We start from the raw sequence: 27579 nt of genomic DNA, 5'->3' as shown, positions 1-27579 counted from the left end.
ACTATAAGTCAAAAGCTGTCACAACAGACAAAGAAGGACATTATTTAATGATAAAAAAGTCAATTCACCAGGAAGATGTAACAATTATAAACACATATGTACCGACATCAAAGCACCCAATATATGAAGCAAACAATGACAGAACTGAGGAGAGAAATACACAACAACACACTAATAGTAGGGGATTTCAATAATGGATAAAACTTCCACACAGAAGATCAGTAAGAAAATAGAGGACTTGAACACCACTGTAGACAAAATGGACCTAAGAGACATATACAAAACATTACACCCAACAGCAGCAGAATACATGTTCTTCTCAAGAGCACACTGGAAGATTCTCCAGGATAGATGACATGTTAGGTCATAAACAAGTCTTAATAAATTTAAGAAGAAAGGAGTAGAAAGGAAACTGCTATTGATTTTTAGTTTCATTATATTGTGGTTGGAAAACATACTTGGTATGATTTGAATCTTAAATTTGTTAAGACTTGTTTGTGACCTAACACGTCATTTATGCTGGAAAATTCATAAATATGTGGAAATTAAACAACTTGAACAACCAACAGGGCAAAGAACAAATCAAATGAGAAACTAGCAAATATCCTGAGACAAATGAAAACAAAAACCCAACTCATACCAAAACTTATGGAATGCAGGAAACGCAGTACTAACAGGAAAGTTTTACAGCAGTAAACACCTACATTAAAAAAAAAGAAAGGTCTCAAACACCTTAACTTTATACCTTAAGTAACTAGAAAAAGAGGAACAAACTAAGCCCAACATTAGTAGAAGGGAGAAAATAACAAAGATTAGAGCAAAAATAAGAGAATAGAAAAAACAACAGAAAAAAATCAACAAAACTAAGAGTTGATATTTGAAAAGCTCAACAAAATTGACAAATTTTTACCCTAACCAAGAAAAAAAAACACTGAAATAAATAAAACCAGAAATGAAAAAGTAGACATAACAACTGATGCCACAGAAATAAAAAGGATCACAGAGACTATTATAAGCAATTATATGCTAACAAATGGTATAATCTAGAAGAAATGAGTAAATTCCTAGAAACACAACCTACCAAGATTGAATCAGGAAGAAACAGAAAATCTGAACAGACCTATAATTAGTAAGGAGATTGAATCAGTAATCAAAAACCTCCCAACAGCAACAAAAGTCTAGCACCAGACAGCTTCACTGGAGAATTCTACCAAACATTTTAAAGAAAAATTAATATCAATCTTTCTCAAACTTTTCCCAAAAATTGAAGAGGAGGGAAGACTTCCAAACTCATTCTATGAGGCCAACATTACCCTGATGCCAAAGCCAGACAAAGACACTACAAGAACAACAACAACAACAAAAACCCTACAGGGCCAATATCCCTGATGAATATAGATGCAAAAATCCTCAACAAAGCACTAGGAAACCTAATTCAACTGCACATAAAAAGAATCATACACCATGACTAAGTGGAATTTATCCATGGAATGTAAGGATGGTTCAACATATGAAAATCAATCAATGTGATACACCATATTAACAGAATAATGGGAAAAACATACATGATCATCTCAACAGACGCAGAAAAAGTATTTGACAAAATTCAACACCATTTCATGATAAAAAAACGCAACAAACTAGGAACGAAAGGAAGTTACCTCAACATGATAAAAGCCATATATGAAAAGCCCACAGCTAACATCATACTCAATGGTAAAAACTAAAAACTATTTCTCTAAAGATCATGAACAACGTAAGGATGCCACCCATCCTTGCCACTTCTACTCAACATAGTACTGGAAGTCCTAGCCAGGGCAATTAGGCAATAAAAAGAAATAAAAGGCATCCAAATCAGAAAGGAAGAAATCAAATTATCTCTGTTCACAGATGATATGATCTTATATGTAGAAAACCCTAAGATTACACACACACACACAAAACCCTACTAATGGCGAATTCAGCAAAGTTGCAGGATACAAAATCAACATACAAAAATTAGTTATGTTTCTATACACTAACAATAAATAATCCAAAAGGGAAACTAAGAAAATAATTCCATTTACAACGGCATCAAAAAGAATAAAATACATGAAAATAAACTTAACCAAAGAGGTGAAAGACTTGTACAATGAAAACTACAAAACACTGCTGAAAAAAATTAACGAACAAATAAGTGGAAAGACACCACGTATTCATGGATTGAAAGACTTAATGTTTTTAAAAATGTCCGTACTACCCAAAGCGACCTACAGATTCAATATGATCTCTGTCAAAATCATTTTTTGCAGAAATAGAAAAAACAATGCTGGGGCAGGCCCAATGGCACAGGTGGTTAAGTACGTGCACTCTGCTGCAGTGGCCCGGGGTTCACTGGTTCGGATCCCGGGCACGCACCGACGCACTGCTTGGCAAGCCATGCTGTGACGGCATCCCATATAAAGTGGAGGAAGATGGGCACGGATGTTAGCCCAGGGCCAGTCTGACTCAGCAAAAAAAGAGGATGATTGGCAGATGTTAGCACAAGGCTGATCCCCTCACAAAAAACAAACAAAACAAAACAATGCTAAAATTCATATGGAACCACAAAGGACCTTGAATAGCCAAAACCATCTTGAGAAAGAAGAATAAGGCTGGAGGCCTCATACTTCCTGATTTCAAACATTTTACAAAATAATCAAAACAATATGGTACTGGCATAAAGACATACAGACCAACAGAATAGAATAGAGAGCCCAGAAATATAAACTCACACATATAGGTCAACTGATCTTTCACAAGGGTGCCAAGTCTACACAATGGTGAAGGACGGTCTCTTTAACAAATGGTTCAGGAAAAACTGGATATCCACATGCAAAAGAATGAAATTGGACCTTTATCTTGCACCATTCACAAAAATTAACTCAAAATGGACTAAAGAGTTAAACATAAGATCTGAAACTATAAAACTCCTAGAAGAAAACCTAAAGAAAAAGCTCCATAATATTGGTCTTGCCAGTGATTTCTTGGATATGACATCAGACGCATAGAAAACAAAAGTAAAAACAGACAAGTGGGAACATTAAACTAAAAAACTTTTCTGCAGCGAAGGAAACAACCAACAGGGTAAAAAGACAACCTATAGAATAGGAGAAAATATTTACAAACCATATATCTAATAAGAGGTTAATATTAAAAATATATAAAGAAATCCTACAATTCAATAGAAAAAAAGTAAATAATTTAAAAACGGGCAATGGACTAAATAGACATTTCTCCAAAGAAGACATGAAATGACCAACAGGCATATAAAAAGGTGCTCAACATCACTAATCATCACAGAAATGCAAACCAAAATCACAATGAGATATCACCTCATACCTGTTAAGATGGCCATTATAAAAAAATAAAAACAAAAAAACAGAAAATAACAAGTGTTCACAAGGATGTGGAGAAATTAGATTCCTTGTGCACTATTGGTGGGAACATAAAATGGTGCAGCCACTATGGAAAAAAGTATGGAAGTTCCCCAAAAAATCAAAAATAGAATTAACATATGCTCCAGCAATTCCACTTCTGGGTTTTATCCAAAAGAATTGAAAGCAGGGTCTCAAGAGATATTTGCAATCTCAGCATTATTCACAACAGGCAAGAGGTAAAAACAACCTAAATGTCCATCAATGGATGAATGGATAAAGAAAATGTGTTATATACATACAATGGAATATTATTCAGCCTTAAAAAAAGAAGGAAATCTTGTAATATGCTACAACGTGGATGAACCTTGAGGATATCATACTAAGTGAAATAAGCCAGACACAGAAGAACAAACACTGTGTGATTCCACTTATATGAGATATTTAAAGTAGTCAAATTCACAGAAGCAGAAAGTGGAATGATGGTTGCCAGGGGCTGGTGGGAGGGGAATATGGGGGAGTTGATGTTCAATGGATACACAGTTTCAGTTATGCAAGATGAAAAAGTTCTAGAAATCTGCTGTACAACAATGTGCATAGAGTTAACAAATTATACTGCACACTGAAAAAATTGTTAAGAGAGTCGATCTCATACTTTTTTTTTTTTTTACCATAATTTAAAAAAAAAAAGAAATGTACAGGAGAATATTTTGGGGCATGAGGATGGGCACAGGGAGAAGTGGCTGGACTAGAAGAGGAATCCAGGCAGAAGGAACAACAGGTACAAAGGCCCTGAGTGGGCTAACAATAATCTATTCAAGGAACTGAAAGAAGACCATTACAACTTAGGCACGGTGAACAAGGAGGAGAGCGGTAATAGATGAAAACTAGAAATGTAGCAGGGGCCTGATCAAGCAGGGAGTTACGGCCATATTAAAAAATTTGAATTTTATCCTAAAAACAAGGGAAAGTTTCTAAATGGTTTTAAGTAAGGGAATAACGATCTGATTAGTGTTTAGGAATGGTCACTCTTTTAACAGCCTTGCTTTTCTCTGTAATGTACCTCAATCAATAAAATTAAATAAAATTAGGAAAGGATCTCCCCAAAAAGGAACAAAGAATTTTAGAAATATCTGGAATTTAGATTTAAGGCAAAACTACAATAAAATAAGAATCAATATAATTTTTGGTTCTACAACAAACATGAATCAAATAATTTGAATCAAACATGAGTTCAACATAGTTTCTCTGTAGAAATTTGGTAAAGTCTGTCCAAAACTGACAGGCATACACTTGGAGTTTTCTTTGAAAGGATAGTACTGAAGCATTTATTCAGCTGGCAGGGAGAAGGAGTGATGGCAACATGTCTTATTTCTGATCTCTCATTAACCACAGTACGAAAAATGAGTGAGTTTCAGCTATAAAGTCCAATATACAATGTACTTAATAATTATGGTAATTTTTAAGCTTCTAGATGTTTGATTTGCATCTGCCCTAAAACAGCATCATATTCCATTCCACATATGTGAAACAAAGAAACTTATTCTCAAACTCACCTCAATCTCAACACAGTATTTAAAAATAGAGCACAATAATCTGTATGAAAAAAAATACCAGTTTCAATTTGTTTTTTTGCCTTCTTTTTGGCAGTCAACTCATAAAAAAAGAATATAAACTGAAATTTTACCTAATAAATTGTTTATTTGTGAAGGCTTTATGGTAGGAAAAACCTTACCAACAGTACAGCTGTCTTCAAGTACCACATCAACATTTCTGTCTCTGTACTCAACTCTGAAGTCCAGCATCCGAGGTTGCCTTTCTACAATTTGCCTAGATGGCATTACAGGTCGAAATGCGGAAGAGGAAGAGGAAGCAGGAGCTGGAGCTGGGCGACTTGCTGGATCAAATGCAGGTCCTGGTAGAGTCTCACCTCCATAGTCACTGAAATATTGACACAAAGGAAGGATTATCATCAACCAAGTCAATACAGATTACCACTAAGGACCCGCTCCACACTTGTGTTTTACTTCCTGTCAAATTTACCAATCTGTGCATCAAGGCCTATAACTTAAGTTCTACTCGCTCCATGAAATCTTTCCCAGTAACTGAAGGCCACATTACTCTCCCTCCTATCCTTGCCTTTCTATGTCTATCAGCAGTACCATACATATCATTTAACATTTAATTAGATTTTTGCCTTATGTTGTTATGATGTTGGTAAAATAACATTTTAAACTCTGTAAATTAAGAACAGTGTCTTCTTCGCTCATTCTCATTTCTCACTGAATCATTATTTGACTCATTACCTCTACTTTCCATAAAAACTATTTCAAAACTTTATCATCCTTAAACCTCCATTCTCCCTATCTCACTTCTCAGTCTTAAAAGACGATATATTTTTTTCTACTTTGCAGAGAAAACAAATGCCATCAACAGGAAATTCCCTTACCTTTTTGACATCAAATCCACAAACTAACTTGCATATGTACTCTTTCTTTTGTCCCATAAAGTAGAGGAGACATCATTCTATCTATGCAAAATCTAAAATCATCTTCTCATTAGCTTTACATTATAGATTATCACTTTTCTTTCCAGTATCTTCAACATCTTCTCTTCTGGATTTTTCTCCATAATATTTAGACATGTTCCAATCTCTCCCTTCTTAAAAAATAAAAATGAAATCCTGGCTGTGTCCACTTACTAGCTGTCTCATTTGTAAAATGGGAAAGGGTTAATTACATTTGTAAGGATTAAATCAGATAACGTATATGAAAAGCTAGCACAGTGCCTGATTCCTAGTAAGATCTCAAACCTCAAACTCAGTATATCCAAAGTCTGACTCATTAATGTTTTCCCAAGCCTGACCCTCCTCCATTATTCCTCATAGCAGCTACTAAAGCTAGAAACTTCTGGTATTATCCTTGACCTCTTCTCTCTCAACTCCCACATCTAATTAGTCCTTTCAATTTTACCTCCTAAATGTCTTTTACATAAGTCATCCACCTTTCTCCTCCAAAGCTGCCACAATCACCTCTTGTATGGACTAATGTAACAGCCTCCTAACTAATCTTGCCATATGTATCCTCGCTCCCCTGCATTTCATTCCATTCCACCACTAGAGTGAAATTAAAGGCTGAAACGTCTTCATATCATTTTCTTCAATATTCCCATCTGCTCTTCATATAAATAGTTAAAGTGGCATACAAGGCCCTGATATGATCTGAATCCTATCTACCTTCCCATCCTTACCTTGTGCTATGCTATCTCCATCTATCTATGCTAATAGCCACAACAGCCTTTCATTTCTTCTGTCTCACTTTGATCCTTCATGTTTCATGGGGGAACATAGACTATTCCTTCAAAGAATATTCTTTCCTTCCTATTCCATCCGGAAATTCCATCTTTTCTCTAGCTAATTATATTTATCCTTTATATCTCAGATTAAATGTTTTTCAGCTCAGAGCACGTTTTAATACCTCAGACTCATTCTAGTTCCTCACCACTATCAACAATTATATATTTAGTGGTATAATTAATCATTTGACATTTAAGTTCCCCACTGGAATATAAGGTTCACAAGGGCAAAGCTCACATTTGTGTTTTGTTTTGTTTTTTGCTGAGGAAGATTTACCCCAAGCTAACATCTATTGCCAATCTTCCTCTTTTTTTTAAATTTTTTTTCTGCTTGAGACAGATTAGCCCTGAGCTAACATCTGTGCCAATATCCCTCTACTTTGTATGAGGATGGCTGCCACAGCATGGCCAACGAGTGTTGTAGGTCCGCGCTCTAGATCCGAACCCAGGAACCCGGGCCGCCGAAGCAGAGAGTGCCAAACCCAACCACTAAGCCATGGGGCTGGCCCCTTCACATTTGTGTTTTTAACAGCTGCATTCTCTGCGCTGAGCTCAAGATTTTATCCATAGAAGGTATTCAAATATTTGACAAACTAATGAGTAGAGGAATAATTATTAAATAATTTGGTTTTTCTCTGACTTAATTTATCATATATATTGTCACTATTTTCCTCCACTGGGAGAAGTAGAGAGGGAGGGAACATGAGGAATGCTTCCACTGAAACATCATTATTGTATATATCTTCCACCCACCAGAACTATAAGCTCAGTCCTAAAACATCTTTCTTCCCACTCTGAATTTAATGAAAAACAAGGGACTGGGAACCTGAATAGAACAACAAGACTGACCAAAAACATGCCAAGTTAAGCACTGCTCATACAATTAAGCAAGAGAAAATATTTATATTTACCTCACACTATTGCTTTGATCAGTGTTTATGAAATTATAGATTATATCATTGATTTAATGAGTTGTGACCTGTCTTTTAAAGACAGAATAGAATACAAATTATCAGTATGTGTCACTTAATAGTTAGGACCATGTAGTGTTTCACAAAACTTTTGATTCTGGTACATAATTGTATATGTGTGTTTTGGATTCCAAGTATTTCTCATTGTAGGTCTTACTCAAAAAAAGTCTCAAAGTGACTAGCTTAGATCTCACCAGAGTTCACATACTCGAGCAATCACTGATCCAAAGACAAAAACCTACCCTTTCTCCCAATTGCTAGATTCAAGGAAAGTAATCTTGGAAGACAAAGAAACAGAGAAAATGTCCAAAGCAGGAAAGAATGTCACTGTTGGAACTCAGAGTGAGCTCCTAAGTATCTAATAACAGAATCTGTGCAATGGTATTTCACATCTCTAAATTTTGTCACGATTTCTCAGAACATAAAATACACAGCTAAAGTTAGGAGGCTGGTTACTGACTCATTGTTTTCTTACCTCCAAATACACCCTTCTATAGTCTATTCTGTGATGCTGGGGCTAGGATTCTGCAAAATTATACTTTTCCTTTGGCATTGGGTTTCCTGATAGATTCTGCCAATAGGGGATACTAGATAGAGATGAGTAGTTAGGAGGACAGGAGCCAAGACTTCCTTCTTTCTGTTTGCATGCATTTCCATCAGCATCGCTCTGTAGCTTTCAGTCTCCTGCTTTTTTCAGCTTATAACCAGTTTCAATCTTAAACCAGTTTCCTGACATCCCCAGAGATACCAATAGCTGCTGGACAGTATGCATTCCACAGAGGTCTGATCCTCAGCTCCAAGGGGCCTCTCTGAGCTTCAAAGTTTTGTTAATCCCTTTGTTCCCTAGACCTAAGACTGGTAACTTCCTGACGAAGTTATTATATCAACGTTACTTCAGTTATACTTTTTTGCTCTTTTAGCTTCCATACCTGTCTAACCAATCCTACGTTAAATTCCCTCTGTTGAAATACCCTTATGTGGTTTCATTATCTTGATAATGAAGGTGTCCCAGGAAACAGGATTCAGGAATTGGCTTGATTATGTCCTTGATCTTCAATGCACTGCTGAGCTCCTTGCCAATGGAAAATAGGATACTAGTGATCAAGCCATGTACTGGCATAATGATTAATTAAATTATTCACTTGTAGTTAATTATGACCACATAGCTATTGAAACAAGTGCCTAAGGGGATCAAATGACCGTTTGACTTGACCATTATGATGGTAATGATGACAACAAGGACTATGGGCTGGCTGCTTCTGATTCTAACGGAGAACTTACAGAAGAAAATGACACACTTAGGGTTTTTAACTTTCAGTTCCAGTCAGGATAAGAAACTACCGACCTTCTGAAGTGGCCTTTTAAAAAGAGTTTCTTATTTTTGTAACCACAGGTATGATCCTGCTAAGAATTAGACCCAAAATTTAATTTTACAGCTTGCATAACTACAATGAAAGTTGAATATATATACTTTCGAAGTCTCTTTTGCGAAAGTTAAGCATTTGTTTTGGTAAGAATGGGACCCTAAGGTGTGGAACAAGGATACCTAAGTGAACTCAAATGAAGGTTAGAATCTTGAACACTTGGAGTTTCTCTGAGCCTCTTTCGTAAGCAGAAACAGCTCCTCCTCCCATGACTGAGAAGGTTAGCCTCCTCTTAACTTGAAAATGTAATACTCTTACCTGAGACAGTTGCCTTGAAAGGGAATGCTTATTCTCAAAATCTACCCCTACCACTCCTTGTTGCCTCTAAAATCAGATCTAGGTCTGCTCCAAGAGAACAAGTACAACATCTTAACTGAGAGAAGATAGCTTATATCCAAAAATAATAATAAGATTTTGATAAATCACATCAGCAAAAACCTAGGGAATAGGTATGGAAATGAATTTGAAATGAATTTGACCAAAAGAGTTTGGATAGAGCCAAAAACAACATGTTTGCTTAGGCAGTTATAAGTACCTTTAATCATTTGCTTGTTGACTGAATGAAACTTAAGTCACAGAGGAGTCTACATTTAACGAGGATGAAATGCCTGAACTTTCCTGGCAAAATGAAGAAGAAACCCAGATGCTGAGAAAAACAGGAATGCTCAAATGGATGTACCACGTACAACCTGAATATACACACCTCCTCCTACTATATCATCTATGAGGTCCCAGAGGACATTGCACTAAAACATTGAGAAATACATTAGCAAGGGAATCTGCATTCTTGAAAAACTCTGTAGTGGCTGTCTTCCACGGGTTGGGAATGACATGGGGAGATGTTACCACTGAAAAAGACTCCCTAATGGACATGATGACATCCCAGAGCACAGAGGTGAAATGGCAGAATTCAGTAAGAAAAAAATGGGAGTAATTATGTTAATAAACAGCCTGGACAAAAAGTGGCAATCAGAAGATTTCAACCTGCAGAGATCTTAATAGTACTTAATTGAACATGATACATGATATTTCTAAGGAACAAAATTAAAAGTCAGTTGACTAAAATATTGCTCAATCCATAAAAAAACCCCCTAGACCTGGCAGCCTAAATCCTGACTTCCATAACTACAATGCAGAGTCATAGTCACTCCCAGTTTCCAAACACAAGTTGGTTCACAGACATAAAGTCCCTGGTCCCCCCAAAGACAATGCAACAGAGCCACACATATGTATTGTAAATTTTCCACCAAGACTTCGCCTAAGAGACCCTGCAGCCATTTACTAGGGTGTTTTTGTACTTATACAAAAGGAAAATATTTAGATCTTTAGGGGATTACTAGATGCTAACTTTAAACTTATACTAATTCCTGGGGATACAAAAATGGAAGATTATGGTGGTAAATGGAAGTTTTGGCCCAAATCCACTCACATTAGGTTCAAACAATCTGTCAACCTACCCTGCAGTTTTTTCCCCAGATTCTGAATGTGTAATTGAGAAAGACACACTCAGTAACTGGTATACATCCCATACTGGCTTCCTGATCCTTGGAGTTAGGGTTATTATGTAGGAAGCGACAACAAAAAGCAATTGATCTTGTATATACTTTTTTCTTTATATTAATTTGTAAGCACCATGACAAGCATTTTGCTTTCACACAGCAGGGTAAACAATATACCTTCACTGTCTTTTCCTGAAGATTATGTCAAATATCCTGCTCTTTGTCATAATAATCCAGTCTAGAGAGATCTTGATCACCAAAACATTTCACAAAACAACATTACGTTGACGACAATGCGGACCGGTCCTTGAGAGCAACAGCAGCAAGTACCTGGATGCTTTAGTAAGACACATGCAGGCTAGAGATTAGAAGATATGCACCACAAAAATGCAGGGGCCTGGTACCTTGGTGAAGTTTCTGGGGTCTAGTGGTCAGAAGTGTGTCACAGCAAAAGGCCAGTTGCTGTACCTTGCACTTACCATCAATACGTAAGAGACAACTAAGCTAACTGAGGAAGAAAAAATTTGGACGGGGAGAGGAAAAAACGATTATGTATAATATGCTGGCACCAACCAAAAATAGACTGCTGAAGCATTACAGCCCCAATCAAAGATATACCTGAAAGACAGTAGTGAAAGAAAAGCCTCCCAGTGGGGAGAACTTAAGGATGTACCACAGGTTGACTACTTCACTTAGAAGGAGAGAAAGCCTGAGGTACAAATCTACAGTGAAGCATGAGCAATAGTTAACGGGTTGGCCAGCTGATCAGGACTTAGAAAGAATAAAAGGAAAACTGGGTGACAAGGAAGTCTGGGGAAGAGATATGGAAATCGATCTTTCTGAATGGATGCAAAATGTGAACATCTATGTTTCCAAGGTAAATGTTGTCTATAGGCTATCCACTGAAAAAAAAAAAGGCTCTCAACATGGATAAGATGATGCAGTTCTGTTGATGTCAGTCAGCTTTTTTTCCCTTGCTACCCCAGGGCTACTCAATGCGTTAATGGACAATGTGGCCATGCCAACAGTGAAGGAGGTTAGTCATAGGTACAACAACATCAATTTCCCCTCATCAAGTCTGAATCTGGCTAGGGAAACTACTGAGTGCCTAAACTGCAAACAACAGAGACTAATACTGAGCCCCCAATATGGCACCATTCCTCAGGGATCTGGTAATAGACCATTTCTACTATGAAGGGGGCAATGATCTGTTCTCAATTGAAAAGACACTTTTCTGGACATGATATTGACTTCCCTGACAGCAATGGTTCTGCAAGCACCACCATTCATGGATTTAGGGAATGCCTTATTGATCTATGGCTTCCCACACAATACTGGTTCTAACCAAGGAACTCATTTCACAGCAAAACAAGTACAGTGCTGGCGTCATTTGTGTATATTACTAACCAGAAGCAGCTAGCCTGACAGAACAGTGGAATGGCCTGCTGAAGACAGTTATAGCACAGGTTGGAAGAAAATATTGTCAAAGCTTGGGGTTCCACCTGAAAGGATGTGGTGTATGCTTTATATCAGTGACCAAAACACAGTGACATTTCTCATATTGTGAAAAAATATGAGTATGAGAATGAAAGTTGTGGTAGTGGTTCTTCTTATTATGCCTAATAATTTACCGAATTTTTGCTTCCTGTAACTTTGGGATCTGATGGTTCAGAGATCATAGTTCCCAAAGACGTAATGTTTCCACAATGCTTCCATTGAATTAGAACTTGAGAATGCCACTTGGCCATTTTGTACTCCTCATGCTACTGAATCAACTAGCAAAGGAGGGGGTACTAACTGGAATGACTGGTCCTGATTACCACGAAAAAAATTGGGTTGTTGCTACACAATGGACTATTTTCTGGGGCATGTCTAATAATAAGAGTTAATGGAAAACTACGACCAATAAAAAAAAGGCAGGTCCACTGAGGATTCTGATTCTTCAAGAATGAATGTTTGAGATGTCCCACCAGGTAAAGAATCTTAACTATCTGAGGTGCTGGCAGAGGGAATATAGAATAAATAGTAGAAGAAACTGGTAAATATCAACCATGGCCTTATGACCAGTAACAGAAACAAGGACTGCAGCAGCACACACGTGCATGCACAGACACACACAAAATTTTCTTCTTCCAGTTGGCACATTGATCCTATCAACATTACCCTAGCAGTGACATCACTGTAACAATAGCACTCACTTTGTTTCAGCATCATCCATTAGTGTTAGCGTCTAGCTTTTTTCAATACCTCAAAACAAACCTCTGCATTCTGTCAGAAGTACCAGTATCAGCTGAGCAGAACTTCTTTCTCACATGTCTGGGGCCAAGTTCCTAGGGCAGTCCTCGGACCTTCAAAGTTCTGTTAACCTAAACCTCTCCCAACCTCTTTCCTTTTTCCCTCTAGTATAAGGAGTGACTTTGTGCCCTTCAGTGGTCAGCAGCGGGCTCTCCCGGACAGGCCGGTCCTGGATCAGGCCTCCGGAAATGGGGTGCCTTGGACCTGGTCCACACAGTCCAGGCTCTGCCCATCCTTCTCAGAGGATGCTGCAGCTATACGTCTGCTCTCACCCTAGGATCCCTCCTGCCCTTCCATCTGGACCTGGTGGTCCAGCTGTTTCCTGTAGTCATTATATCTGGATTTTACTCTTTCAACCTGCTCCACATCTACGTAACTGATTCCCTATATGCAATTCCCTCTCTTTAAAATTCCTAGCGTGCTTTTTGTTTTCTTTTCCAAACTTTAACACTAGGAGGTAGTTTAACACTTCTAATCAGAGCAAGCTATTTCCTATGTTTGTCAGCCACAAAGAAAATTTTTTTTTAAATTGATCACTTGAGAATTCTCTTATTGGCTATGATTACTCTATTTCAAGATGAATAAAAAATAATGAAATTACATTAGAGTTTTTCACCAGCAATCCAAAAAAAATGAGAAGAAGAGAAAGAGACTACCAGTTGATGAATGATCCTATCAGTTTTGACTAATGTTCGATGATATCCAGAGTGCCAAGTCATCCAAAATTGTTGACAAAAAAAAAGTATTTTTAAGATTTTTTATCTATGAAGACTGCCATCATATATAATTTGACCTTCTCACTATTTTTTCTAGTTAATAATTCAAAAATTTTAAAAAAAGACACTGATTGGTAAGGGAAACTCTATGGAGAAATCTACTTTAGATCTATAAAGGAGTGTCTTTAGCCTTACTCAACTTTCTTCTACAAACCACACAGGTCCTTGGAGGGCAGTGAACAAAGCAAAGTACACAGAAACTGTGCACTTGTTTATTTCAATTTCTAAAAGTCCATGCCATGGTAAAATCTTTAGGTAAAAAAAAACCACATGTGTTTTAAAGATAAACTTGTCTTTAGAAAAAAGCATATTTTTAAAATGGGCATTGCAGAAGACAATAAATAAAAACTGGCCAAAATAGATATTTTCTAAATCAGAAAACTTCAGCATTTATATATTCTGAAAGCATAATGCCCAAGGTTTGAAAACAAGCTTTGTCTTCTCTAGGTTTCCTCAATGAATTAAACAACGGACAAAGAAACATACAGTACATCTGTCTGGGTCATAAAATAAATGAGCTGATAAATACCACCCCTTAGTCAATGAGTAAAATTACACTATAAATTCAAAAAATTTTTAGAAAACATAGCATCTGCTCTCTACTGATACAAGGAATTCATTCGTACTTTTTTCTAACAAGTAATTCATTTGTACTTTTTTCTAACAATAACTATCTCAAAAAATAATTTTTAAAAAGGCTCTGGACAATACACTGAATAAATAAAATATTATACTAAGATGTAGTAAATATACTTGCACACATTCAATGTTTGTTTATGACTGGTTTACATTTATGACTTCATAAGTTACACATTTTATAAATATGTTTTATTAGCAATATATTGTCTAGTGAAATAAGGCTTAGAGGATGAGGAAGAAGACTTGCTTATATTCCTGACTCCATCAACATCATGCTGTATCATCAGGGCCAAGTCACTTCATGCCTTATTCCCTCTACCTGTAAAATGAGGGATAACAGTATCTGCCTTTACTCACTTACAACTAAAATAATAACTGCAAAAACAAAACTGTGGGAGAAGGATGTTATACACAGGTATTAAATTTCAATTCTTTTATCCAAAGGCAAAAAATCTTAAAACAAAAGTTGTGGCATGCCTGGCTTACTGACCTTGAAGAGAACAGAGTGGTATAAAAGAAAGAACATGACTTTCAAAATGAGACAATCCATACTTCACCACCTACTACACTTGTGACCTTGGGCGAGTCTATGTAAACTCTCTAACATGGAGTTTCCTCATCTATGAAATACGAACATCTATCTCTTAAGGGTTGTAATGAGTATTAAATGAGGAAAAATATGTCAATTACCTAGCACAGTGCCTTAAGCATTAAAAAAATGTTAGTTTCTTTGTCTTGAACTTCATGGGTACATTAAAAACCATATTCTTATTTTGAATTCATGCAAAAATCTGATTTCATGAAGGGCTAAAAAGCACAGGGATTGAGCTTTTCTCCCTCCAAAAATAATTCCTATTTTTTAAAAACTCTTTTTTGGCAGCTCTTTTCTCTGTTAACGTATAAACTGACAAATTAGGAGTCAGATGTATTCACAGACTACATTCAACTTTACTACAGAAATCAAACACACAAAACAAAGATCCTTTTAAACTGCCTACATATACCATTCCTAGCATTGTCTTCCACTTTCAGTGTTAAACCTATGAGAAAGTACAAAGAGCCCTCTTTCATTTTCCTCTGGTCAGTAGACATACACAAGGAATTTTCAGTTATGTCAAATCCACAGTGATTTCAAAGCTAAAGACCAAAGTTAGGAAGGAAAACAGTTGAAGACTGTTACTAGATACAAATGACTTTCATCTATGGATATATGATTCCTTCCTTTAACTTAACAAGCAAATAAACAAAAACCGATTCTGATGAAAGTTAAACCCCAAATATTAAAGTAACCTTATTAGAAATCAATTCAGTACTGAATTTCTAGTTTTAAAATATATTAAGCAAAAAGTATCATCTGTGACAGGAAAGAGAGGATGTTTCCAGGGATGAGGGAATTTCTACAATTCACTCAGAACAAATACTATTAATTGTAAGATATATCCAATATGTACTCAGAACCCAGCAGCTGAATCCACAAGGGTTTAGCAAGCAAAAATTCTGGCACAAAAAGTGGAATAACATTTACTCAAGAATAAAACTAGAGCCGTATTTAGCAGTCTAAAACTTTCTAAACCAAGAAAAAAATGATCATGAAGGAAGTTCCTGTAATCATCTGGTTTGCTTTCTAGACAAGAGTTTCAATAGAATTGAATGCTTCTGAATGAAAAACAATGAACAAACAAAAAGAAAATTCGTTACAGACTCTGGACATCAGCCACATTTACTCTGGATGAAACTCTTTTTGACAGTTTAGAAAAATGGGTGGGGAATAGGTCTGTTTATCATTGCTTTCACCTAAAAACTATTAATCACTAAGGGCGGTACAGGTACCAAACAGAATTTTGCTTCCTTTCTAAATATACACAGTTTCCTATAAAGTACAGCACATATTTTGCAGTTTCTGGTGAATTTTTTGATGTTTTTGCAAGGGCAATTTTTCTTCCTCTCCAAAACAACTTCATTTTTAGTCTGCTGTTTCTGTTTGCCTCATCTGCACTTAGCAGATCATGCTTCAGTGACTTAGAAATCCCAGCCACCAAAATTCAAGCCAAAATTTGAATTGAAAGGGGAGGGGGGAAAAAAATCAAGTAATTAAACTACACGTGGAAGGAAGAACAGTTTTACCTCCTATGACTTTATAGTGTGCTCTTTTAATGCAAAACCAGAGTCTGCAATTTTAGGGAGAGAAAAGTGATGAATTTAAGGAATTATTTTGTAACGATTATGGGTCTCTTGGCATCATCTTCCAATCTTACCTTCTGGCAAAGACACAAAACCATGAAGACTATTCCACATGTTAACACTGCATTCTTCAGGTAAAACAGTTTGGTGCCCTGGGAAGTTTCATTATTAAGGACTTATTCAGATTTGCAAGTTATCATATACTTAATTTAGAAACCAAAAGGGAAACAAAAAAGAATGTAGTAAGGTTGGAGATAAAGTCTATATAGTTAGATAATCATGCTCTGAGGCTACTGAGCCATGTCTCATTTTCCCACTACTAACAGTTTAATGGGTTCATTTCCTTTCATCTTATGAATGAGAAGATGACCTTGAAAAGCTTTCTTAAAATAAAACCACCTTTAAAAATTGCAACACCCAATCTGAAATAATATTATACAGTTAAAAGTTGGAGACTTTAGGAAATTAATATAACTAATAAAAATGCCTGAAAGAACAGTAACTATATTAATGAACTTATACACCAAAGATCAATCGCTCTATCAAAAAGTAAAACAAAAAAATTAACAATTGTCCCATTTTTGCTTTGCTAAACTGCCATCTTACCATTAAGCACCTTATAACATACCTTTGTAGAATGCCATTTTCCTGGGGTATTACACCATTGATAGCTGCCTGCAAACAAAAAAACAGAGAAGACCATTTAAAGAAACAGAAAAATGCTGGGAGGGTGGGGGGTGGTAGCGAACACTGTAAAGGGAAATAAGTATAACTTATTTACAGTATTACAGAACATTGTAAAGGGAAAACTTAAAGAAAATGCTAAATGTTTCCTTAATGATACAAAATATTCTCTATTAAATATTTCTCTACTTCTCTATAATAAAACCATATTTTAGAAAATTTAAAAAACACGCATTTGGCATATAATATTCCCAAATCTCGAGTCATAAAAAGCTTAATTCCAGTCTTCATTCAAGCAAAACACCCACAAAACCAATGTTTAAGGATGTCAGAACAAGTAAAATCAGTACCTTAAAGTAATCTTTTTAACATTATTTCCTTCCTCAAATTGAGAGGAGCAAAGTATAAAATCACAAATGAAAAACTCCAATAAGAATTTTAAAATTAGCTCAGGAATTAAATTCCCTCTTTCATGTTATAATCGTTATTCTTAATGAAAAGAATTGAGAAGGAAAAAATGTAGGTGCAAAAGTTCTTTGATAAACACAACACTATGATTACATTAGGTTACAAAAGGAGGCAGGAGCATCACTGGGGAAGTTTTCTTATATAAAACATTTCTGAAATTGGACTCTATGCTAACAAGACACCAAGTGCTTGGAACATAGCAAAATGTGACATGATATGCACATTTTTGAAGGCTACTAAGCAAGCCTGCTGTTACATCCTGGATTGTGGGCAATTCACTGCAGGGTAATAATGAAGATTCTCTGGAGGAAAAAAACGACCTTTCCAACTTTGCCTCTGCATCATAACAACTTCTCACCTTCCCTTCCCCATCCATGAACAAATCAAAATGAAAAAGGGAAAAAAAAAACAAAAAAAAACTTACACTTTGATGTTTTATCAGCTGCCTGGAAATCAATTGCCAGAAGGAGTTTGTGTATTTTGTGAAACATTAACTTAAATATTTGCCAGAGGTGGGTCAAGTTTACAATGTTATACCGTTGAATGGAAACAAAGCAGAGTGTAAGATGCTTGCTATGAATTTTGAAAGTTGTAATGTTCCACTGGCAAAAAAACAAAGAAATCCACAGATTAATATAGACAGTGGATACCATAGAACCCTGACAGCTCTGGAGGTTCATAAATCCTTTGAGTCAAGCAAACGCTAAAATCAGTTTTCAAAGCCACAAATTCAATAGAAGCATCTCTGCCTAGTGCCAGATCAATTATCCCTTTTCTGTTGACAGGAATGGTTCCACATACAAATATCTCCTTTGCTAAAAAATAGAAAATGGTAAGAGAATGTTCTATGATGTTGGAAAATAAACAAAATACCAGAGTTTGGAAAGATTTTGTTCAAATTTTCACTAGGGAATGCCAAAGTATAATGGAAAGAATACTAAAGATTTATAAAGTCCAAAGTTTGAACCTAGACTCTTCCATTTATTAATTTGATGACCTTAATATATTCTATACTCACTAAACCTCCTTGAGCCTCAGTTTCCTCATCTCTATAATGACCTAATACTACATGGGCCTGCCTTTTTGTTCATCAAAGGCATCAAGTTCTTCTATTTCTTAGGGCCTTTGAAGATACTATATCTGTTTAGAATGCTGTTTCCCCATTCTTTGTATGGCTAAATCTTAATAATCATAATTGAGGTTTCTGTTAGATATACTTTTTCAAAATACTGTTCTCTGATCAACCCCCCATCCAAGTAGGTTTGCTCTCACATAGAACCCCATACTCTTTCTTCATGGTAACTGATAATTACTTATTGGGTGATTATTTGGTTTATGTCTGCCTTTCTCACTAGACTGCAGGCTCCATGATGGAAGAGACGATATCAATTTTGTTCACCACTTTATCCCGGTAGCCTAGCACAGTGCCAGCACATAAAAGGCACTCAATAATTATTTGTTAAGCAAATAATGCTAGAGGAGTACAAAGAAAAGCCACATAGTCAAGATGTAAGGAAGGCTCAGAGAAAGCTAACTGGATGAAATAATGTCTCAACTAAGACTGAAGGATAAGTGAAAAGGAGCAAGACGGGGGAGTGGGCAACACTATGCAGAAGGAACAGTGACACATCTCCACTTTCAAGCTTTTTCCTCTTCCAAGATCTTAGATCATTTTAAATACTGTATTTGTTTTGGCGAAGGAAGATAATCCCTGACCTCAACCTTATGTACATAATAAACTTTGTACATAAATAAGTAAAATGTAATCCAGAATGAAGGTACAATAAAAGTATAATTTGCTAAAGGCACATAGAATAGGGAGAGAAATTTTTGTCTGTGAGGATTAAGGAAAGTTTCAGAAAAGAGATGGCATTTTGATCTGATCACTGAACAATGGGTAGATATAGAAGCAAAGGAAAATTTCAGATGAGTTCAATTTTGAACATGTTAACTCTGAGGTGACAGTAGGATATCACTTGTTCACTTAACAAATATATATTACTTGCCCACTATGTACCAAGCTCTGTGGTACGCAATGGAGATGTATCGATGGACATAACATAGTTTGCCTTCTTGCAGGGACAAAAATATATTCAATAATTAATTTTACTATGAGAAGTTCAGGTAATATCCAAATGGAAACAAAATGTAATTTTAAAAATCAGAGCTAGGTTAAGTAAAGCAACATCTGTTTAAAGGCAAATAAACGAAGCCCTAAAATATTTTAATTCTCTCCCTCTCTAAGCTTTCTTCTTTGGCAAGGAGAAGTGAGACAAAAATAGAATCTTGGGGAATTCACATACGTAGGAAAAAGAGAAGAGAAAGCTAAAAACAAAAACAAAACAATAAAAATGGAAGGGTTAGATAGGAGGGAAAGGATCAGGACTATGTCATAGAGGGAGCAAAGAAGGAACTATAAGGAGGGATTAGAGAAAAATGAAAATAGTCTAATATATGAGACCTGAAAAGAGATTATTAAACATATTTGAAAACAGTTTTAGTAAGAGCTCAATTATAAAAGGCTCAGAAATACACGGGAAATGAGAAGGTAAGTATAACTGACTCTTGAAACAGTGTAAAAAGTATAAAGACAGGAACTGCAAGGAGAAGAATAGCTGGAATAAGTTTTTGTTTGCTTTCTTTTTTTTTTTTTTTTTTTTAAAGAATAGTGATTTCTTGAGCTTAAACAGAATTCATTGGAAAGGGAAACAATAAAAACTCAAGAAATAAAGGGTAAAATTAAAACTTTGGTTCAACAAACTTACCTATTGCCTATTCATAGACAAATGCCTATTCATTGCCAAGTACTATGTTAGACTTCGGGGATGCCTGGCACCTGATGTAGGGCTCAGAAGAGCACAAATAGAGGGGATACTTTTAGAAAAGAGACTGATAAAAACCTGTATTATTGAATAGAAATCATACGGAACACTTATTAGAAAAACATATCATTTGCTACCTGCTAATTATCCCATTCCTAATTTTTCTGTTTTTTTGCTAAGAAGATAATGATAGGGACTTATTAAATATTTGGCCAAAGTAACAGAGAACAAAGACAATATTTCTATTTCTGGGACTGACTCAAACCACTATAGTGGATATTCATCAGACTGCAGTGTATTTTAAGAAGAGTATCTTGCCTTGACCAAGTTTACAGTAGTTTGAAAATCCATTTCGGTATTAACTATTACTGCTTTCATGCTAATTAAGTCCATGACATTTTTAATGTACAGTCATGCGTTGCTTAACAATGAGGATATGTTCTGAGAAATGCATCACTATGTGATTTCATCATTGTGCAAATATCGTACTGTGTACTTAACATAAACTTAGATGGTATAGCCTGCTACACACCTAGGCTAAATGGTACTAATCTTATGGGACCACCATCATATATTCAATCCATCATTGACTGAAAGATCATTATGTGGCGCATGTCTGTAGTTAATATACCACAATTAGAATCCAGTCTCTAAGTTCTCTTTAGTAAAATTTGACAACAACAATACTCTGGAATGTCATTTCCCAGAATCCACTGGAAGACATAGGAGGTATGTTTAAAGCATAGTGAAAGCCAAGGTCAGAGGTGGCCATAGGAGAGTGAGAATATTCTTATCTTCAGCCTTAACAGAGGAAGAAAATGATGACACTCATGGAGGGCTTTAGACCTTTTGGGAGAGAGAAATGGCAAAAATTCCTGTAGATCTCCTTAAAACATGAGCTATGAAAGGAAACCAAGCAACTGGTAAATTAGTGGATTATAAAACTGCAGTATCTCATACAAATCATCCCCTACACATACAGCAAATCTTGGCTTTGGTCTTTTTCTTTTTTTTTAAATGAATGACCCCTAAAGAAAATGCCAAAGATATTTTTTGAGAGGGGCAGAGATGAGACAGGGATGTACAGACAGTATCCAAAAGCCTCAAATGATAACTTCTGAGTGAAGGAGTTGTAGTAACAAAAAAGGTAGCTAACATTATATAGTTCTTACCAGGTGCTATGCATTCTCTAAGTGCTCTATGTACATTACCTCATTTAACTCTCATATTGCCCCCATTTTACAGATAAGGACACCAAGAAAGCATAACGGAAAACTATGACAACATTGGGTGGACAAAAGATGAAAGAAAAAAATTGATAAATTGGATTTCAAAATTCTAAATGTCTGCTTAAAAGGGGCTGGCCTCATGGCATAGTGGTTAAGTTCGGCATGCTCTGCTTTAGCGATCCGGGTTTAGATCCCAGGCGCAGACCTACACCACTCGTCAGCCATGCTGAGGCAGCGACCCACAGACAAAATAGAGGAAGACTGGCACAGATGTTAGCTCAGGGCTAATCTTCCTCAAGTAAAAAAAGAGGAAAACCGGCAAAAGATGTTAGCTCAGGGCAAATCTTCCTCACAAAAAAAAAAAAAAAAGAAAGAAAGAAAGAAAAAGAAAATGAAAAGGTAAGCCACAAACTGGGAAAAAGTATTTGCAATACGTATATCTGAGAAAGAACTTGTATTCAGAATATATAAAGAATTCTTATAACTCAATAATAAGAGAAACAGGTCAATAAGAAAATGGGCAAAGATTTGGACACTTCTTGAAAGAAAATGTATGAATGGCCAATAAGCAAAAAAAAAGATGTTTAAATAGTCACCAGAGAAATGCAAATTAAAACCATGATAAGACACATACCTATTAAAATGGCTAAAATCAAATCAGATGATACAAGTTTTGGCAATAATGTTGGAGCAACAGGAAGTCTCATATATTGTACAATCATTTTCAAAACAGTTTGGTAGTTTTGTATGAAGGTAAACATATAACCTAGAAATTCTACTCTTAAGTACTTATCTAAAAGAAATGAAAACATATGTCCAAAACAAAGACTTGTATACTAATATTCATAGCAGCTTTATTCATAATACCCAATAACTGGAAGCAACTCAAATGCCCAACAGGAAAATGTCGTCCAGGGTATACTACATTGTCTGGGTACAATGGAATACTATTCAGCAATAAAAAGGAACAGACCACAGATACATTCAACTACATGGGTGTCTCTCAAAAACATTATGCTCAATGAACGAAGTGAGACAATAAGAGAAAATACTATATGATTTCATGCATATGAAACTCTAGAAAAGACTAATTTAATCTCTAGTTAAAGAAGGCAGATCAAGGGTGCTTGGGGTGGGTGAGGAATGATAGGGAAGGGAAAATACGGAAATTTAGGGATGATGACTATGGCGGTGGATGTTACATACCATCAAAACTCATCGAATTGTACACTTAAAATGGGTTCATTTTATCTTCAATAAAGTTAATTTTTAAAAAGAGAACCACAGAGAAATCCACTTCAAAAACAGTAAAATGGCTGAAATTAAAAAGACTACCACCACCAAATAATAGTGAGGATTTGGAGGACTAGAACTCTCATACATTGCTAGTAGGAATGTAAAATGGTACAACTACTTTGGAAACAGTTTGACAGTTTTATGTACAGTTAAACACTTACCATACAATCCCATAATTCCACTCTTAGGCATTTACTCAAGAGAAATAAAAACATATGTCCACCAAAGACTAATACACAACTATTCATAGCAGCTTTACTCATAATACCAAAACATGAGATACAACCAAAATGTCCATCAACCAATGAACAGATATACAGATTGTGGCATATTCATACAAAGAAATGTTATTCAATAATAAAAACGAACTTCTGATACATGCAACAATATGGATGAATCTCACACACATTATGTTGAGTGAACAATGCAGACACAAAAGACTGCATACTGTGTAACGCCATTTATATGAAGTTCTAGAGCAGACAAAACTACCAAAATGTGGTAATAAAAATCAGATCAGTGGTTGCCTGGAGCAGGTTACTGACTGGAAAAGAGAACAAATTTCCTAACATGATGGAAATCTTGATGGGAGGGGAGCTGGATACACAATGTATACATTCATTGAAACTCACAGAGCTGTATTGACTTAAAATCTGTATACATATGTAAATTAGTCATTGACAAAGTAGATTTAACAAAAGAACATTAAAACTCCACTTTAACTCACAGTTTCATAGAATGTTAGAAAAATGCAATCTCAGATGCATACATTGCCCCATTAGCTATTATTACAACCCATCTGTGGTTTGTACCTGCCCATCATCTCTTCCCTTCTTTCTTTTGATACAGATCCTGTGTTCCCTTTGGAGAACTACTCCTGCATCATCCCATGTGGTGCTGGAAATGTGTTAATCATGATGACCTAATCTAGACCAATCAGATTCTACTTGGAATATGAATCTTCAACGACTGACTAACTGGATGAAGCTGTGTCCTTTCTGACAACAGCGCTCAAGAGGCACTTTTCATGATGAGTTTCTGACAGAGCAACACTGTTTACTGATCTTCCTAAGACTTTGGTTGTTCAAGTTTTCTTTCAAATGTGTGAGCTTCTGAGCATCCTTCCAATAAATCCTGCTTCCTGTCCCCCACTAAATTCTGCTTTGTATTCAAAGAATGATAAACAGAGGTTAGATGAGGTTACATGACAAATTCAATATAATACACATTAAGTTAGTAATAGACCATTATTTTTCTAGGCTTCAACGATTACATCATAGCATTATCATTAGCTTTATTCTTTTGTTGTTGTTGTTGTGAGGAAGATCAGCCCTGAGCTAACATCTACCAATCCTCCTCTTTTCGCTGGGGAAGACTGGCCCTGAGCTAACATCCATGCCCATCTTCCTCCACTTTATATGGTACACTGCCACAGCATGGCTTGACAAGCAGTGTGTCGGTGCATGCCCAGGATCCGAACCGGCGAACTCCGGGCCACCGCAGCGAAGCGCGCACCTAACCACTTGCGCCACCGGCCCGGCCCCTCATTGGCTTTATTCTTATTAGCAGCCTCCTCAGCTAGTCAATCTCCAAATTACTGATTGCAGTAATCAATGAAACTAAATACTAAATACATTTCAGATATACAAATTTATGAACAAGTAGAAAAAGAAAATCTATCAAATTTAAAAATTTATGAAAATGATAAACACATTTTCATTATATATATAATCACATATATATTATTAGCAGATAGAATTAAGAATTTAGGCAACTCTGCATATTCCACATGTTTGGAAAGCCTGTGAACTAGGATAATAATTATTCTTGCAATATGAGCTTTGTTTTGTCCATTATCCATTTTTTCCATCTCTTGGAAATATTTGAAGTATAGAAAAAATACTTTCTAAATTAGTGTACTTTTGTTCAATTTTAAATTACTACTCTGTGGTATGTCAGATTTCAAATATTTTCAAAATACCTAAATAAGTATTGGATCCACAAAGTCTTAGTATTTTAGCATTCACGACTCTGATCTTACTATCAAGTGAATTCTTCCAACAAACCCAGACTTTCTCTCCTCCATGCATACCGATCCTTTATACAGAATATCCTTTCTCCTTTCCACCAACTCAAATCAATTCATTCTTTTATTCATGGAGCACCTGATATGATCAAGGCAGTGTTTGAGGCACTGGAAGGAATACAAAGACGACAAGACATGTTCTCCCAGGACAGGCAGTTATAGAAACAACTCATTGCAATGTAATGTGAGAAACAGTATGCCATCACAAAGGAAGATATGCCTATTGTTGCCTACTGGAACTCAATAACCAGATTTGAATCATTTTCTTCAAGAAAATTTAACTTAGTCACACCACCCTTTTCTCAATGATTTCTCAATGTTGTATTTACATAACACTCATTCATTTTATTCATTCATGTGAGTATTTCATTCATTCATTCCACCATTAATGCATCTGATAAATATTTAATTACTAAGCTAGAACTATTCTGAGTACTGAGGAAACAACAGTCATGAACAAGACAGAATCATTCTCTCATGTTTTTCCCCTGAGTAGGATCACTGAGAGGTTCTGAAAGAGTCCATCATTCTACAGCTCTGAATTGTGGAGTTTTCTACATTCTGAATTGTGGAGTTTTCACCTTTGACCTTGTATGAGGAAAAAAACACCTTCTCCTGTGTGTCTCCTCTACTCTCAATACTCTACTATAACACTACTTCATTTCTGACACCAGATGTCTGGGTTTTCCACATATCAATCAATTCTGCACCACCAGCTAGGTATCCTACAATTTAACTCAATTCTGACACTATCACAATTTAACTTGTGATCCCACAAGTTAAAGGCTCAGCCCCACAAGACTGCTCCCACTGCAGACGCCAATTGCAAGTCCAGGTTGTTACCTGTGCTTCTGACCAACCGGCTATAAATTGGAGGTTCCTGTGACCTCTCCTCAATTGGATTAATTTGGTAGAGCATCTCACAGAACTCAGGAAAACATTTTACTTACTAGATGACTAGCTTATTATAAAAGAATATAACTCAAGAACCACCAGATGGAAGAGATGCATTGGGCGAGGTATGTGGGAAGGGACATGGAGGTTCCATGCTCTCTCCAGGCATGCCAGCCCCCCCGTCTCTCCAGGTGTTCACCAACCCAGAGGCTCCCCCAATCCCACCATTAGGATTTTTATGGAAGCTTCATTACATAGGCATGATCAATCATTAACTCAATTTCCAGCCCCTCTCCCCTTCCCAGAGGATGGTGATGGGACTGAAAGTTCCAGACTTCCAATCAAGGCTTTGTCTTTCTGGTGACCAGCCTCCATCCTGAAGCTATCCAGGAGGCCAAGAGTCTCCTCATTAGAACAGAAAGACACTCCTATCACCCTGGAAATTCCAAGGAATTTAGGAGCTCCATGTCAGGAACCAGAGTCAAAGACCAAGAACTAGAACAAAAGATGCTACTAGTGCTCTCATCACTTAGGAAATTAAAAGGGTTTTAGAAGCTCTGTGCCAGGAATTGGGGGGAGAAACCAATATATTTATTTTCTATTATTTTACAGACTTCATTAGTACTATGTCAATCAAGTGAGCTCTTTCGAGAAAGGGGTCTATTTTGTTAAAAATTTTCCTAGCTACAGATGTGAGAAGCCAAAGAAACAAGAGCAGTAGATTTAAGTGTCCACTCTAATTGGAGAGTTCTGAAGAAAGACTACAAGATTATGGTTGGAAGCCAATGAGGCCTGAAAAAGATGCTTAATACCATTTTCTCCTCTTTCCTTCTGGGCAGAAAGGAAAATCATTTTTCATGAATATTTAACTTTCTGTAAGTATCTGTAACAGACTATTTCCAACAATCTACTATATTTAAATTCTTCTAAATTTTCCTTCAAATTTCTGTTTTTCAAATATTTTAATCACTATGATACTCTTCTCTAAACTTTCCTCAAGTACTCTACTGTATGACTCCAAAGCTGATGTGTCTTTCCTCCATTTATTGTGGACTTCAACAAAGGGATACATATGAAGGCAAACCAGTGTAAGTAATTTGAAAGTCAAGAGAAAAGCTGGGAAGAAGGGATGATATTTGAACCAAGTGTTAAAGCAGGGCTCTTCTAGGTAAAAAGAGAGTTGAGTGAGAGAATTCAGGCAGAGGTTTTTTTTTTAAGTGCAAAAGTATGAATCTACTTAAGTCTACTCTATCCGGGAAGCTGAAAGTAGTTCTGTGTGGCTTCAGCAAAGGTTTGGATTAGGAAGCAGTGAGAGGCTGGCTGGTAAGGTAAGTAAGAGATTATGAGAGACAGTATAAAGGCATTAAAAGTTTTACTTAACCTTAAGATAATGCAGAAGCAACTGCTGCACCTCAAATTTGCCCTTTAGCACCATCATTTGGGCAGCACTGCAAGATAGGAATTGAAAAAGAACAAATTGCTGAGAATGATGTCTAGGCTTCTGGCTTGAGTGACTGAGTAGAGTGCTCCTGCTCCAGTCCTCCCAGTCATCAAAAATGCAAGCAA

General features: G+C 36.2%; 1 protein-coding gene across 5 annotated transcripts in view; it reads right to left on the bottom strand.

Moving 5' to 3' along the window:
* FAF1 (Fas associated factor 1) overlaps positions 1-27579 on the bottom strand; it is a 487297-nt gene that overhangs the window by 311060 nt on the left and 148658 nt on the right. For 4 of the 5 annotated variants that reach the window (XM_087445969.1, XM_087445971.1, XM_004438535.3 and 1 more), the window contains exons 3-4: positions 17163-17209; positions 5131-5336 (exon numbers count right to left, since the gene is read on the bottom strand). In XM_087445969.1, coding sequence (XP_087302095.1) covers positions 5131-5336; positions 17163-17209 — 253 coding nt within the window. Of the gene's footprint in view, positions 1-5130; positions 5337-17162; positions 17210-18110; positions 18289-27579 lie in introns of all 5 variants that reach the window. The other variant, XM_087445973.1, reaches the window with a different exon arrangement.

The sequence above is a fragment of the Ceratotherium simum genome, chromosome 22, assembly GCF_057802395.1.
Source record: "Ceratotherium simum simum isolate JZ-2026a chromosome 22, ASM5780239v1, whole genome shotgun sequence".
Lineage (NCBI taxonomy): Eukaryota > Metazoa > Chordata > Mammalia > Perissodactyla > Rhinocerotidae > Ceratotherium > Ceratotherium simum.
Note: the sequence above shows the minus strand (reverse complement) of the source record. Positions and strands in the feature narration are given on the sequence as shown.